The sequence below is a fragment of the Scatophagus argus genome, chromosome 11 (assembly GCF_020382885.2).
Source record: "Scatophagus argus isolate fScaArg1 chromosome 11, fScaArg1.pri, whole genome shotgun sequence".
Lineage (NCBI taxonomy): Eukaryota > Metazoa > Chordata > Actinopteri > Scatophagidae > Scatophagus > Scatophagus argus.
The window spans coordinates 4,415,708-4,429,875 of record NC_058503.1 but is presented as its reverse complement, the minus strand read 5'-3'; the positions used below and the strand labels follow the sequence as shown (position 1 = coordinate 4,429,875).

General features: G+C 41.4%; 2 protein-coding genes across 3 annotated transcripts; both read right to left on the bottom strand.

Moving 5' to 3' along the window:
- Positions 1–2,880: 2,880 nt before the first annotated feature.
- Positions 2,881–8,336, bottom strand: gja3 (gap junction protein, alpha 3). Of its 2 annotated transcripts, XM_046404347.1 has the most exons (3): positions 7,582–8,335; positions 6,933–6,994; positions 2,881–5,066 (listed from the first exon to the last, which is right to left on the bottom strand). In XM_046404347.1, the coding sequence occupies exon 3, from the start codon at positions 5,029–5,031 to the stop codon at positions 3,607–3,609; it is 1,425 nt and encodes a 474-aa protein (XP_046260303.1). In that variant the 5' UTR covers positions 5,032–5,066; positions 6,933–6,994; positions 7,582–8,335; the 3' UTR covers positions 2,881–3,606. The 2 variants fall into 2 exon arrangements, with proteins under 2 accessions (XP_046260303.1, XP_046260304.1); XM_046404348.1 differs by lacking the exon at positions 6,933–6,994 and having other exon boundaries at positions 7,582–8,336.
- A 56-nt stretch (positions 8,337–8,392) lies between these two features.
- On the bottom strand, positions 8,393–13,578 carry gjb8 (gap junction protein beta 8). Its single transcript, XM_046404350.1, has 2 exons — positions 13,393–13,578; positions 8,393–11,395 (listed from the first exon to the last, which is right to left on the bottom strand). Exon 2 carries the CDS (start codon positions 11,360–11,362, stop codon positions 10,553–10,555), a length of 810 nt encoding a protein of 269 aa, XP_046260306.1. The 5' UTR covers positions 11,363–11,395; positions 13,393–13,578; the 3' UTR covers positions 8,393–10,552.
- Positions 13,579–14,168: the final 590 nt, after the last annotated feature.

Here is a 14,168-nt window from a genome sequence, read left to right as displayed (position 1 = left end):
GTCTTGTACGTCTACCTTTCTGAGTATTGCTCAGTCAAACACTGAGTATATGTTCTAACATACATACTGCACTTTGAAGCACTTACAGATATTGCATGTTTCAAACAGCAAATGACATATTGAACTGATGATTCGATTGCTATAATCATTGCAGAGCTGAGTTGATCAACTGGAGATTTATGTAAAATAATAGTTACAGAAAATCAAAAAAAAAAAACCAAATCAAAAACAGATGTACTGAAATGGATAGCAACTTCTACTGAGCATGAAGACCGCAAGATGTGCTTGAAAGTCTAGAAAAAGCTTTTTAAGTGGACCTTGAGTTAATTGTTAACTGCATTTTCCAAGATTAAGAATGAACTTTTGCACTCAAGTTTATAACATCACATCTCCTCTCATGTGATGTGTCTTAGGAGACATTATGAGATTATCTGGATTGTTTGGACTTCTGAGCCTGAACCACTAAACATGTCAACCTAACAAGTCTTTTTGTTGTTGCACTTTTTGTTGTCTAGCTAGTGAGTTGATTGTTCAGTAGTTTACTTTCTGTGTTATTGATAGTTAGTTGTACTCTGATGATGGACAAAAGTGCAAGAAAGACAAGTATGGTACAAAAAATTTATTTAGTAACAGTTTTGTAAACATTTGAGGTAAATTAACATTTACATCAACTTGTTCTTACAAAAGAATCATTCATACACAAGGCACTTCTCTTGTTTAAGACAGCATTGAAAACAGGTTGCTGTTCTGAGCATCATGAGATGGTTCCTACTCCCTGACGAGCCAGAGTAATCATGCTCTGCATGAAATGTACGAGGAGAGAGTTGTGGAGGAATCATGATGGGCGTTGAACACGACATCCTACCAGGGCTCTGTATGGGGGGTTAGGGAAAGGCCAGCTACCCAGCTAACGTTCTGTCAACAGTGGGGTCGTCGAATTCAACATCTAACCAGAGTCCCAACCAGTCTGTGGGAACACGCAGAAAACAAACCCCCCTGTTGTTTCTCTCTCTCTCTCTGTTGTTTTTTAAATCTTCAATGTCATCATTATTTTAACTTGAAATATATAATTTGTTTTGGTTTTTTTTAAAATACTGCCTTTTATATGAAGAGCCACTGCGTTTTTGTTTTAAGACATTTTTCCTTTGAGGATCGTATAGATAGGCAGTTTTGTATCACATTCTCTCTCTCTCTCTCTCTCTCTCTCTCTCTCTATTACTACCAATATTGTCATTGTAGAACAGCAATTTTCTTTCCTAAATGTGCAAATCTTTATCAACTACCAAAATGTAAACTTTAGGGATTGAAAACAAATGCAGATAACAAAGATTTTTTTTCTTGTCATTCTGAACAAGAACACGGATTGGGAAAGCCTGCTTGTGTGTTGTGTAGGTATATATTCTTCTCTTTGTGCTTCTCTTTGCACTGAATGTCACTGAAGCAACTGAAGTAAGATATTGTATTACACGTTATAACTATATGGGTACAGATACTCTTACACCATACAGTACTATCATTTTATACTCCCCCACCCCCCATCCCCCCGGAAAAAAAAAATTGGTACCACTTTACACTGCTCTTACTCCAGTGTATTAATCCACACACTGACTGCTGTAGTACTGTTGCTATGGAATACTTTGCACAAACATATTAGTGCTTAACCCTAGTGCTTAATTGTAAGCCCTGCCCTATATCCAATGCAGATTATTGAGTTTCACAAAATGTTACTGTGTACTTGCAACTCTGCCCCAGAGGTGAACCCACAGGATAATACAGTGGATTAAGGTTGTTGCAAAGTTAAAAAAAAAAAAAAAGAAAGAAAGAAAGAAAGAAAATGAGTGCCTGGATTGTGAATGGACCAAACAGCACAGTAAAACAACAGAGACAGGGGACTGCAGCTGCTGATGAACCCAGTTAAAACGTGGGCTTCTACAGATCTCTAAGAATCAAGATCAACACAACAAAATAGAAGCCATCAAGGTTGACTGCACTGTGGCGCCTTGATAATTGCAACGGCAGTCGTTTTGTCTTTTTTAATTTTAGCTGTTTTGAAATCACAAACTGACTACTACAAGTATGCAATTTATGAGTAAAATTCAATTCAATTTAAAAAAAAAATTAGCACTTTTCAGAATAAAACCAATGAAGAAGCACATAAAATGTGTGATGGTGAAAATCATTTAACTCCCAAAGTTTCTGCAAATCTTTAGGTGTGATGATTAAAAACGGGGCTGTGCTTTTGAGGACAAAATATCTGCCAGCAATCTAAAACATTTAGCAGTTTCAAGTCTAACCAAATAGCTTTGGGAGGTCGTTATTCTTGCTATCAAACGGTGGCTGCCATGTTTTTGTATAAGACAGACATGTTCAAGATACTTTGAAGGCAATATTTTGTTATTTGTGCAGTTAGTGGAGAGATTTGTCTTTTCAGATAAGTTGAGAGAAGGCAGCACTGACAGAGGCAGATGTAAGGGACTCTGCTGCTATTTTTCTCCTTTGTAAAATACAGTATGATAAGATCTCTAGGATATTTACAATAAAGTGTATGTAGAGATCCAGGTGCATTGTAGGCATCTCAGGAATGACTTTTATTAGCAGTTTTGACCCATATCCTGTCCACGCTGTGCCTATATCTGTTATTCTGTCAATTTCTATCCATTCCATCTCATTCACAATACTGATTGTCTCTACAGGAAACACGTCAATGTATAGTGGGTAAAACCAAGCCAGTCAGCCTTATCATGCAAAGTTGTCAGTGAATCGGTGAGTTGAAGGGCTACTGGCGTGCATAACTACAAGTAACACAATAATTGAAATGTTTGTTGATAAAATCACTTGCTGGATGAAGTGTCTCACACAACAGATGTGTAGTGCAGTAGTGCTGCAGCAAAAGACCTTCCGGGTCAAAGGAAAAATGTGGGAACTTCCTGTTGACATGTAGAGCAACATGCAGTGGACTTTTGTGCTGCCAATATGACTGTGAAACCAGATAAACATGATGGACAAGATAAATGAGCAAATTGTCTGGCTATACATGAAATAACTGATCTGCACAATAAAGCTACTTCTGCTTCCTCCAAATAAAACAAAACAAAATTCAGTCATTGTTTCGACAAATTATTCTTCTCATTTGGAATAATTAGTCCTTTAGGCTGAACAAGAAGAAGAAAAATAGAGAATCACCCTAAGATCTTCCCCCAAACCAAACAGGTTGGTGAGAGGTGTCCATTTTGAAGCACAACTGCGACATCACAATGTCCAATGCTCCATCCACCGCTGAGTGGAGCCTTCTGACTTCATAGCAAAGCACATATTTTGTGTGCATAAATTAAGACCATCCAAAAACACAAACCTTGCCTCAACTACTCTGCAACTCACCGACTGCACTACATCAGTGACTGCTAAGTTATGTCACATTTGCCTAAATGTTTTCAATTATTTTGCTTTCCTGTCTCTTGTCGCCCTGCCTTCCTTTCTTGTTCGGATGTTTTTTTTGCTTTAGGCATGCCTATGATTTGTCTGATAATCACTGTGTTTGGGGGTGGGGTTGGGGAAAGCGGGTTGTTGGTAATGGAGGGTTTAGGGACATCATAGGGCTGAAGAGATCTAGACAGCCAGGTCACTTGGCCTGGCCCTGATGCTGCTGCTCTTGCTGGCCCGACTGAGCCGGCGAGGGTCTGTGCTGACCGTAACTGGAGGCTTGTGCATCTCTACTGTGGTGGTGGTGATGTAGCCTTCCTCCTGCTCGCTCTTCCCCCCACCCCAGCTGCCCGCATTAGAGGCTGTGTCAGGGCTGCTGCTGCTTGAGGCGGCAGCGGCGGTTGTGTTGGTTGTGCTCGTGTTACTGGTTATGTTGCTGGTGGGAAGGAGCAGAGCAGGATCAACGGACTGCTGCTCCTTGTTGGTGCTGGTGGAGGAAGAGGAGGATTGCAAGGGAGAGGTGACCTTCATCTCCCGAGTCTGCTGCTCGGTGGCCAGGTTGGCCCAGTTCTGCTGTGTGGCCAGCCTGTGGTTGTTGTTGTTGCTGATGTAGAAGTGGGAAGAGGGGGAGGGCTGGTGGAGGGACTGCTCCTGCTGGAGGTCGCCCATCTTAAACTCCGCCGTGGAGGGCACAGCCGCCGACCCCATGGGCGACAGGAATGCCCCGCTGCCCGCCGTCACATCTGTGTAGTTGGGAGGGTAAGTGAGGCTGGATGGGGCAGTTCTGGAGGCCGAGGTCAAACACTCAGGCTCTGCAATGTCGACGCGGCGCAGTGACTCATGGTCAGGGGCAAACTCATTTGTCATGCCCTGTTTAACTTTCTTCCATCCAAGGTGATAGATCTCTAACAAATTCAGCAAAAGAGACACGCAAGCCACCACAAGCATAAATATAATAAAAATAGTCTTTTCAGTGGGCCTCGATATGAAGCAGTCAACGGTGTTGGGGCAGGGCCAACGTGCACACTTGTACAAGGGCCTCAGCTGGAAGCCATAGAGAAAATACTGGCCCAAAATGAATCCCACTTCAAACAGGGTCTTGAAAATAATGTTGAACACATAGGTACGCAGCAATGCGCCTCTGATACGGATTTTGCCATGCTCGTCCCTGATTGGCGGCTTCTCCTTCTTGCCACCTCCTCCTCCTCCACCAGCGTCTCCACCATTTCTATAAAGGAGTTCTTTCTCCTCTTGGAACCTGTTTGCTTTGCGCATCTCCTCCTCCTTCTCTTTCCGCTTCTCCTCCATGCGGACGATGTGTAGCACATGGCCCAGGTAGATGAGAGTTGGCGTAGACACAAAGATGATCTGCAGCACCCAAAAGCGGATGTGCGAGATGGGGAAGGCCTCGTCGTAGCAGACGTTCTCGCAACCAGGCTGCTGGGTGTTACAGGTGAAATCCGACTGCTCATCGCCCCAGACCTCTTCGGCCGCAGCCCCCAGCACCAGGATCCTGAAGATGAAGAGAACAGTCAACCAGACTTTGCCGATGACTGTCGAGTGCTCCTGAGCATTTTCCAACAGCCGCCCCAGAAAGCTCCAGTCGCCCATGCTTCAAGATTTCTAGCCTATGGAGAAAGTACAGGCTGGAGTGGACAAAGAGGGGAGAAATGGCAAAACAAAAAGAGGACAGAGAGAGTATGAGAGAAAGTTAAAGAAACATTTATAAATCTGTTCAAAGTGCTCAAAGTTGGTCCGAACATTTGTCAATGTTATCATGTAAAGGCCTGAATATACTGTCAAACAGAAGCATACACCGTCAACGACAGACATCCTGGACGGGTAGGGGTTCTGTTTGTGCCACCCACCGGACTCCACTCGATGGACGCATTTCAAACACATGCAAATGTATTTCGTAAGCCAAAATTATACTTTCCGTGTCCATGAGAGCAGGGACCACATAGACTTTGTGCAGACATCCGCATACCTCCGATTTGTTGTGATCTTGGGAGACTTGTCCATGTGGAAACTATACTACAACAAGCTGCATATCTACAAACAACAAGCTACAAGGAATATGCCTGCATACGTGTGGAACACATGCTCAGGGTGAACCCCAGAAAGTAGTATAAACAGAGCTAGTTGAACCGTAGTGTCTGCAGCTGACTGTGTGCACATCCTATGGGAGTACATTCAGGTCTTAGCTTGTTGTAGCGCTGTGGTACGATGTATGCAGACGTTGGCACAGAGCCCACAAATACATCCTCTGATGATGAAATTTACATCACGCGGACCCTGGTTTCCCTCGTAGACACGGAAGGTATCATTTTGACTTAAGAGTTAATCCCGAGGTTAAACACTCCACACATATGAACAAACAGGAAGACACAAGCACATACATGAGAGTGGAGGTGTTGACTAGACATTTTTCTCTCTTTCATTAAATGTTTAGCAGAACGAGGTCTCTACAGAAAACTGCCATGTAGGCATCGGATATCGATAACCAACCGAAACACAGCATTTGCTCCACACACAGACGTTTTTAGCAGCTCGTGTACTGCATAGGCCACCTGTTTGACTGAACCCTGATTCGCTCTCCCTTTCTCTCTCTCTCTCTCTCTCTCTCTCTCTCTCTCTCTCTATGTCAGGCCTGTCTCTCCCTCTCACCTGCTCGCTCCGCTGCCCAGCAGGCATGTGCTGAGATCAACATTATAATGTTCGAAAACAGCATTTAGCAGAGATGGGGCTCTGGTGTGGCACATGCACAAACACACATGCACACACACACACACACACACACACACACACACAAACAAATACCGACATACACACATACACACCCTCCCTTCACCTCTCCTTCTGTCAACTGTAATACTAAAGCTACTGGGAACAAATAGGAAAGATTTACTGTAATAATGAAAGATAATGATACAATAGCTATGTTAAAAATTTTGGTGATATTTTAGATTGGAGCTGTTTTTGAGTTTCAAATAAACTTTCTTTTTTGTTTTTTTTAATTAATGGAATTATGTATACTTTAAAAATGTAAGAAAATTGACATCACAGTTTCCCAGGGCACATGTGAGTGCCTTTAAACAGCTTGTTTTGTTCAATGTTGTGGAACCCCAACATATTCAAAACAATTATAGATAATTACAGAGAAAATTACTATCCTCACATTTGAAAAATGAAAGCTGTTTGATTTTGATTAATAAACAAAGTATCGTCAGTTCATTTTGTGCTGATAGACTGATCTCCTTAGCACTCCTTTTGTCATTTCATGTCATAGATTTAATACTAATTTTACACTAGCCATTTAAACAGGACTTTCAAACCACATTTTAAAGTTTAAGTAGAACAAATGTATGCTCTTTTATATCATACACAGGTGATAAATGTGTTCAGAGCAAACAAATTGTGATTCTTTACATGTTTTAGACTGTATAATGTACACTAAACAAACACTATCCATACAACAAATTCATCACACACGGAGCAGAGGGGAAACTTACTAAAATATTCTTGTATTAAAGGTAATAAATCCATCGACTAGGGTTCACAATATGTATGACACCTGGAAGAGAAAAGCATTAGTCAAACAATAATTCATTTGCTGTGTGTGAAACTTTCAGTCAAATGGTTAGCAGATCAAATGTTAAACAAAAGAACACATATAAGGTTGTGTAACATTTCTAGCTGTTTTTGAAAAGTGAAACAAGCTGAAATTAGTCTTAAATCTAAAACAGTACAACCTCTGAGTCACAGTTTGACTTTAAGATATAAATCCAGTACATTGAGGACGTTGTAGCTGTCAAACTCAGAAAGTTGTGCTTTTTCTTTTACCACTTAAGCATTCGTGGCAAACTTTGAAAACATTTTCTGTCCGTTTCAAAGGTATTTGTGGCATTTCTGTCGGATGGTGATGAATGTGTCAGACACAGCCAGGTTCAAATACAAAGCTGACAATACAGAGTGTACCAGAGACCCCAGACTCTGTTACAGCACCGCAAGCTTTGTCAGGCTTTTGTCCCAATCGTGTTTAGTAAATCTGAATTCAACTCTTAATTACCTGATAACACGCCGTTCTTCATTTATTTACTCTCTTTTTACTCCCATTTAAGTACATGGGGAAATTCATGGCAGTTTTTTTAAGCATCATACCTTTAGGCCGGAGATGTCATACTTAAATACGAAAAGCAAATCCATCAGCCATCGTTGGTGCCATCGTTTGAGTGCGTTGAAAAGCGTGTAGACCTCCCGCAGCTGCAGCGACCCTCCCTCCGTCTGTCTGATCCCAGACCTGCAACTTGTCGCCTTCCTGACAGCTCAATAAACTCTTGGTTAAATGCTGCCTCACAAAGTCATTCATGCACAAACTTTTGTCTTTTTTTTTCCAGGCTTGTGGTCAGCCTGGCTGTCTGTCCCGGGCCCGTTAACGCGCGCAAGGAAAACTTTTCCTTTGTTGTGGGTTAGTTTTTGGAGGCGGCTTGGAGTCGGAGATGGGGCTCGGTTAGACGGAGCTGCCTCACGTTTCCAGCCATGTCTGGACTGTCACATTGTGTGACCATGCATGAGTGAATCCACAGAGTCATCAGCCTGCCCGGAGTCACACCACGCCCCTGCCAACCTCCCCAAAACCTGTCCAAAATGTTGCCGAAAAAGTGCCCAAAACCCTTCCCAAAACTTTCGCAGAAAATATCCAAAACCTGACCATGCACTGAATCTCTGCAAAGTGAGAACATTCCCTAGACCCCTCAAAATGCAGCAACGGTCAATGTAAAGTTTACAGAAAGAGTAATGTTGTCATATTTTAAGAGAAAAAGTACAGTTAATAGTCATAAGGTCTCTATAAAGTCACGGTTGCCCCTCCGGACTCTGTTTTCTCTGTGTAGATGAAACGTTCCTTTGAGAGATTCATGAAAACCTGAAAGGCCTCATACTTTGTGGGGAAAAAGACAAAGTGAGCTTTATATAATTTTCTCTGAGCAGACCAAAATTTCACCCAGAATTTTTTTTTTTATTGATTTGTGAAAAAGAAGAGCAAAAAGACTTCAAAGATCAAAGTGCAAATGTAATAATAATAATAATAATAATAATAATAATAAAGTCTTAGGTACAAAACACAATCACAAACATTTAATCTCTTCATTAGTATGTTGTTTGGTGTTAAAATCACACTAGTAAACCATTGGAAAAAAAAAAAGAGTTGAAAACAAACATCTTGGGACTGGAATGATCAGGCTCACGCCTCAAAAATAATGTCAATAACACTTTGTCGCTGTGTAACATCAGAATGTCATTTGGCTGTCACAGAAAGGAAGAGGTCAAAGGTCAACACAGAACAGAAATACTAAACAATCTATTTAAAAATCATAAATATTTGTTTCTAAAGCTTGCAGAGGGCTTTGTCTGTGACAATGCATGACTTGACATTTTTCAGACATTTGGTCATAGCTTTTCTCACACAGTGAAAAAAAAAAATGCCAACATGAAACTTCCTGCTGTAACTCCACAGAAGTACATCAGGTGCACCAGTTATGTAACGTCAATATCACCAAGTCACTACATCTCTGTTCACATAAAAGGATTTAGAACGGCACAGATGTGACTAATCCAACTCAGCTATTCCTGGATGGAGGCAGGACAAAGACGTTTTCACTTTGACAGCGGCCGTAGTTGCTCACATCAAGAGGGTTGAACAGTGATTAGCGTGGTGGCTAAAATAAGGCACATGCTGAAAGCTGATACAGCCAGCTGGGGTCAGCACACTCTGCCACAACAACACAAGGACAGGTCTGGACCGAACGGGACACCTCCTGGATGGTCTGAACGTAAGTTAGATGGTAACTGTGAAGGAAAGTCATGTGAATGAATCTGTCCATCTATGAAGACCACATTTGGTAACAGTGATGACAGACCTGCGTGCTCAAGGCCATAACATTTCTTGAAGCTGTCTGTTTAACTTGGACAGTAACAGCATCATCAGGGATGCACACCTGAAAACACAAAACACCGTCTCACCGTGTTCAGGTTGTTAAACTCATGTAAAGAAGCACTTTTCAATCACATTCACTTCAAGTAAAAGACAAAAGACATTTTGATTCAATCGAAAAGCAAAAAGCATCAAATCTATCAAACCACTGCGGTGTGAAAAGTAAGACTTCACCACGTTTTTCTAAATTCAACAGCATTCCTTCATTCTGTGCAACACACTCCTCAGCAATTATAAACACAATAATAACAATAATAAAAACAACTCAAGCATTATTTGAATAATGACAATTAACCAATTTTAAAAACTTGACTTCATGCTACAGTTGCTTGATTCAACAAAACAGGATCATTAAAAATGTATCTGCTTATATCAAGCACTGTAAAACAATCAGCTGTCAGCTCTTGTAAACTACACACTAAAACATAAAAGGACAAAGGCACTTGGCCCTTTCTTCTTCTTTGTTTTTCATGCTTTCATTTGTTTTCCTTTCCTCTTCCTCTGTGAACCACTAGATGTCAGCATGGATTAATTCACTCTCCGGTTCAGAACAGTCACACGTGCAATATTCAGCACATTCAAGCAATTTCAAAGTGGCAACATTAAACTAAAACCACTTTCAATCGCCTGCTGTGACAATGTGGAAGACCAACAGATGCAAAGATTGTGTTTGAAAAACATTTGCTACAAGCTGGTGACTTTTTATTCTGAAAACAAGCCACACAGGCAGGAATCTTTCCAGATTTAAAAATATTCAATTTTACTACACTATAGATTCACTAATAATTTTTTATTTTACTGTATTTTGCCTGCAGGAAGAACATCTTACTTTAGTGGTAAATTTGAGACTGTATGTAGGAACACAGAGTAAATATTATACACTGATTTAAAGTGTAGGTCAGGCCAGTTACCAACTAATTCTAATTGCCAATAATTTCTGTTGTGGTAACTTTGAGTTCACAGTCTCAAAATCTGCTTCAGAAGGTATTTCACCTCCCCATGACACAAATCTAGACAAATCTCACATTTAGAGCCTAATTGCCAAACTTCAGACACAAACTATGACTGTTACGCGTGGTTAGATTTACAGTTCGTGTTGTTATTCTTCACTGGTTTTCATCCACCACTGATAGCTGTACTTTAACACATGGCCTTGTTGCTTGTCGAATCTGTGGAGGAAGACAACAGCAGCTCATTCTTCTTGTTCTGCAGAAGGGCATCATCCCGCATCCCGCTGTCTGTGCTGGTGAAATTGTGTTTCCGCCTGTTTGACCTGGTCGATAGCCTCATGAGCGCCTTGACAATGAGGTAGCATAGTTCAGCCACGTTCAGCACCATGCAGATGGCTGATGAGGACACCATGAAGATGGTGAAGACGGTCTTCTCTGTTGGTCTGGAGATGAAGCAGTCCACCTTGTTGGGGCAAGGCCATTGCTCGCACTTCACTAGCCGGGGCATCTGGAAGCCATCATAGACGAAGTACAGTGCGTACATGAACCCACCCTCAAAGATGAGCCGGAAGAACAAGCTGCAGGTGTACGTCCACCACAGCGGGCCTGTGATGGGCAGACGCCTCTTTTTCAGTGTCTCCAGGTCAGTATCTTTGGTCTTCTCTGCACCGTTGGAAGCCAACATGGTCCTCTTATCCCCACGTTTCCTGTAGGCGACATGCATGGCCACCAACAGAGCTGGTGTAGATACAAAGATGAGCTGCAGACACCATAAGCGGATGTGCGACACAGGAAAGAAGTGGTCGTAACAGACATTTTTGCAGCCAGGCTGCTGCGTGTTGCATGTGAAGTCTGATTGCTCATCCCCCCAGACGCTCTCAGCGGCTAGAACCAGTATGGTGATGCGAAAGATGAAAAGGACAGAGAGCCAAATCTTTCCAAGACTGGTGGAGTGTTTGTTGACACCGCCCAGCTGGGCATAGAGTGCGCCCCAAGTCATTGTGGCAAAGAGGACTCTGGAAGGTCAGACAACCTGTAGAAGGCAGGAATTCAGCAAAAGGTTAACAGCCAAGAAAGTACAAATCCAGCTTGTTGATAAACAACATTTGAGCAACCACACAAGCGTCTAACTTTCAGAAGGTACAGAGTTGTACTTGCTGTTGGCCTCCAGTTCTGTTTTAGTGGTTTGGCTTATCACTTTGACTCATGAGTAGTAGACAGTACAATTATTTTTGACAAGCTATACTATAAGGTTTTTCCAACTTAACATAGATGGCTTCCTTGACCCCTCTTTAGCCACTCCACAGAAGAATGGCACAACACAGGAGAGTTCACTTAGTCACTCCCACTGAGGGGTATATGTGTGTTCCCCACCAGTCAGTTTTCAGAACTGATGAAGCTGCTTGGATTAGCAGTGAAACGTCTTCAAGCCTAATCTTCACTAGTCCAGACGCCTTGCTTTAACTCTCTGAATGCAAATGAACTGTGTTTATTGAATGTTCGCAAGCCCACACAGGCTCCAGCGCGCCCTCTAGTGGACCCTCGAGGCAGCGGAGATTATTGTTTTTATTTATTTATTATTCTGATAATTTACAAAGTTAGTTTTTTTTTTGTATCTAAGTTTGCTCAGTAATCCACATCAATAAAACAACGTCAAATGAAATCTTATCATTGACATGTCGATCTCGACATGTCATTAAATAAAGACAAACGTGTTTTGCCACTGTTAGCTAGCAAACATTCCTTCTGATACAGTGGCACAAAATGGAGACAACAAACCATTGTGACTGTCACAACATCAATGAGCAACCATAAAGAAACTAAAAATACTCCTCTGCGTGTCATCATACCCATCATACCACGACTTGATTTTATTATTTCCTTAACTACAAACGTGTGACTGAGCAAACTATGAGTTGATAAGTTGATAAGTTGATAAGTAGATTTTTTTTCTCTCATATTTTGCTCTTTATGTTACTTGGGAAGTGAGCCTCATGGGCCTTCAGTTGCTCACTGATCATGTGTTTCTCAAAGTGCTGATCCTCGGCCCATCCTTGCTTGCGAACGGCTGAGTCATGATATTATCACCTGTTACCAATGAACCTCTTTACATTTTGAGCAATACACAACCTTCCTCAGTCTTTTCTATTTATAAAAATCAATACGGTCTATGAGGTAAGGCGTTAAATATATTGTTTTGGAACTGTTGAGCAGCTATATGCCAAGAAGGATCAGGAAAGAAAAATTGATCACATTCTGCGTCATTCAGATTCCCAAGAGAAAAGCGTACATACTTTAAAAAGCCCATGTAAAAACAAATACAAGATGATCCACCAGCTATTATTTGATTACTATTGTTAAGCATTAATAACCTAGTTCCTTCTCAGAATGATCATCGTTTTGAACATCTTTTTCTAAACTGTGATCTACATTTAAAGGTCGAAACCCAACTTGTAAAACATAGTCTTCCCGCTCTGCTTTATGCGCTCCAGCGCAGTGATTTTCAGTGTAATAAAGTGACAGTACTGGAGCAGCAGAATAAGCTCTTGGGTCAGATGAAATCTTGAAAAGAGAAACACTATACAGCCTCTTTGCTCCTTCCATCCTTATAAAGATTAAAGAATAAACGTTTGGTATACTAAAAGGCAATTTGTGCTCTGGACGTGATTCATGAATTTTAATGTATTAATTTTATACCATTAATATAAGAGCAGTACAATACGCTCTTTCTTTTTTGTTTGCGTATATTAATAATACTAATAATGCTAATTTTGTTGACATATTTGTTTGCGAGTCAGACAAAATCAGGCCAAACAGAGGAATCAAACACGAAAGGCGGACATTGTAATACTAATAAGCAGTGGTGAGTATTTTTCTAGTTGTGAGCTCTATAACATTGTATATAGATTGTAAAATTCTCCGTTATGGGACGAATTAAGTTATCTTCTAACTATAGTAAGAAATCAGCCCAAAGGGTATTGAGTTCAGAGATCTGCAGCGGCCACACCGGCACAAGCACCGAGAACTGACCTGTCTCTGTAGAGCTTGTCCTGAACGATTCACTGATGTCCCATGAAGGCCAGCCAGTCCTTCCTTCTCTTTGTGATCTGAGGGAAACTGACCCGAGTTTGGCTCCTTGGGGACGAAGTCTGCCTTGTCCCGTCTTTAAGCTGTCTGCGAGATGCACCTGTGTGCTCACAGACTTTTCATCCTCCCTCCTCCGGATAGGCAGGGCCAGGTTCAGGGTGGGGCCATACAGGCACCCATTAGGGGCAGGACGGACTCTCAGCAGCTGTCTCTGGCCTACTTAGGCCTAAATCCTTTCTGTGTTTGTTTGTATGATGACTATAGTTTCATGATAAGCAGAGAGGATTTTTAATTGGATGAATATTTCCTAGAAAAAGGAATGGTTTCATTGACTCACTTTAGGCTCAGTGTTGGGTTCTGGATCAGTGATCAAACTCTGGTCCAGATCTAGATGGGGTACAGCTATAAATGAAGACTAATTTGGCTCCCGGTCGGCAGGATAACCACTTTAACTACTTCATACACTGAATGTCAAAGAGTAACTACGTAGAGATGATTGATCAGCTTATAGGGCAAGTATGCATTTATTAATATTAGTAAATAAAATGCTTAGCTCCATAATATTAGCTCACTCTACAGCTGATAATCCTTGCCTTTGGGGAAAAACATATAACCCCAGCTGATACTTTGATCAGACACAACTTGTTATTTCTGTTGTCTGCATTACACAGCAGTCTGCTCTATTCACTGTATATTCACTATGTTCAAGCTTCGTCAGA